General features: G+C 48.1%; 1 protein-coding gene across 1 annotated transcript; it reads left to right on the top strand.

The window, feature by feature from the left end:
* Positions 1–732: 732 nt before the first annotated feature.
* On the top strand, positions 733–1,665 carry LOC107122842 (olfactory receptor 1B1-like). The gene has a single exon (XM_015425982.1). It carries the CDS (start codon positions 733–735, stop codon positions 1,663–1,665), a length of 933 nt encoding a protein of 310 aa, XP_015281468.1.
* Positions 1,666–2,511: the final 846 nt, after the last annotated feature.

The raw sequence follows: 2,511 nt of genomic DNA, 5'->3' as shown, positions 1-2,511 counted from the left end.
TTCACACAGGTTTCTCTCACTGACGGATGGTAACAGTGATATTTGACAGATTTTGATCACTGAACCTGACAATTTTATGGCCTTCGGTTTTAAAAACTGCCAGTCAGAACACAATCCACCCTCTATAGTGCTAAATATTTCAAATACAGAAGCCGAACCTTGGAAATGGAAAATTCAGCAAAGTAAATTTGTTCCAATAAGGGCATTTCTGTTCTGGAAGGGCCTACCTTCTGGCATGAGTTTGTACATATAAGCAGGGGTCATTTTGTAGAAAAAGAGGTACAGGAGCTCTTAGAATAACTTATTAGCATAACTTGTTTGCATATGCCACACCCCCTGACATCACTGGGAGTGTGTCAGAAGGCAACCCCCACCGCTCAGGCTCCACTGGACTGTTTTGGATTGCTAGCTATGGGGGGAAGCGCAGATCTGCCCTCACAGAGGAGGGAGAGCTTGTACCTGAAGGTGGTGGTGGGGGCTCTGCAACTTACCTGGCTGCCTCTTGTTCTTTGTGGCTCGATTGAGGGCTGCTGGGAACAGGGGAAAGGCTTGCTGCATGTGCCCACCCCCTGGGCTCCTTACTGCCAGAGCTCCGTTCCTGTGCGCTCCTGCAGGAAATGGCCCCTGCATATAAGAATCCACAGCTTAGAGGGAGCATTGGCCCCTGCATATAAGACCTTCCAGTTCCTTTTCTTCTGACTGCCTCATGTTGCGATTCTCCCTGCAGCAGCCATGGACTGTGAGAATGGCATGGATGTTGTGGAGTTTGTTCTTCTGGGGTTCTCCTCACAACCCGAAGAACAGCCTCTCTTCTTCGCCTCTTTTCTGCTGATGTATGGGGCAGGCCTTCTGGGCAACATCATGATGGTCATTCTAATCACCGTGGATGCCCGGCTTCAGACCCCCATGTACTTCTTGCTGCGGAGCCTCTCTGTGGTGGACGTGGGCTTCCTCACAGTCACGGTGCCTCAGATGCTGGTTCACCTCATGTCCTCTTCCAAGACAATTCCTTTCTTTTCCTGTATGGCTCAGTTCTTCTTCTTCTATGTGTTTGGTGTCACAGACATCCTCATGGTGAGTGTCATGGCTCTGGATCGCTATGTCGCCATTTGCAACCCACTCCACTATGCTACGGTGATGAGCCAGAAGGTCTGTGGACGTTTGGTGGCTGGGTGCTGGATCGTTTCCACCCTCCACTCCATGCTGCATGCTGGGCTCCTCCTGCGCCTCAGTTACCATGGGGACAACCACCTGTCCCACTTCTTCTGCGACCATGATCCTTTGCTCCAGCTCTCCTGCTCAGACACCAGCATCAATGAAGCGGCCATCTTTTTTGAGGGTGGGCTCATCATCCTTGGTCCCTTTTTCTTCATTATTCTCACTTACGCCCGCATTGTGGTGACTGTGATGAAGTTCTCCTCGGGGAGGCGCAAGGCGTTCTCCACCTGTGGCTCCCATCTCACTATGGTGGTTCTCCTCTATGGGGCCATCATTGGGGTCTACTTCCAACCTGCCTCCACCTACTCTGCCCAGCGCGGGGCCGTTTTTGCTCTCATGTACACTGTTATCACCCCAATGTCCAATCCATACATCTACAGTCTTAGAAATAAAGACGTTAAAAGAGCTCTGAGGCATCTTTTGAGAAAGAAGATCTTTTCTCAATAGCAGTGAATAAGTTGTTAAATCCCACCTCAGTCCTTACATCCCAAAATGTGGTCCCTCTGACTGGATGGTTGAAGGTAGCAATGGTGAGCTGCTCTTCTGCCAAATGGAGAGAACAATTTTTGTTTAACTTGATCAGAAATCCACAGAAGAGCTGGCAACATTCTACACTTAGCGGGATCTGCTAGCCACAGAATCTGCTACCAGCTGGATCTGCTACTGGCAGATCCCAGGGAGGGTGTAGAAACTGTGAACAGGTGCCTGGAGGCATGGAAATTTGTCTGTCTCCCATTAGCAGTGTCTTTCACCAGTGCATGAAGACTTTTTAAATTCTGTTTGGCATATCCCCACATCCCAGTTATTGGCTCTCCTCCCAGTTGTTTGTATGTTTTTATTGAATAATTTAAAATATTGCTTTCAATTGTTCAAATATTTTCATGTGCACCGCCTAGAGGACCCTGATTAGGTAGAAAGGTGGCATAAAGATGTTTCAAATAAATAAATGAATAAAATGTAATGATGTGTGCCATCGTGGTGATTTGTGCTTATGCAGGGCTCTTTTTGTAGAAAAAGCCCAGCAGGAACTCATTAGCATAATAGGCCACACCCAACAGCAGAAACCAATTCACATATTAGGCCACACCCTTGACAGCATAGCTCATTAGCCCATTAGGCCGCACCCACATGTTACCAGAAGTGTGGTTATCCAGCCACACCCACCTTTTGCTTGTTATTCTGTTTATGTTGTCAAAACCCAGGGCCTTTTTTTGTAGCAGGAGCTCCTTTGCATGTTAGGCCACACACCCCTAATGTAGCCAATCCGAATGAGTTTCTGCTGTTGGGTGTGGC

Source organism: Gekko japonicus, unplaced genomic scaffold (assembly GCF_001447785.1).
Source record: "Gekko japonicus isolate JY-2015 unplaced genomic scaffold, Gekko_japonicus_V1.1 scaffold3880, whole genome shotgun sequence".
Taxonomy (NCBI): domain Eukaryota; kingdom Metazoa; phylum Chordata; class Lepidosauria; order Squamata; family Gekkonidae; genus Gekko; species Gekko japonicus.
Note: the sequence above shows the minus strand (reverse complement) of the source record. Positions and strands in the feature narration are given on the sequence as shown.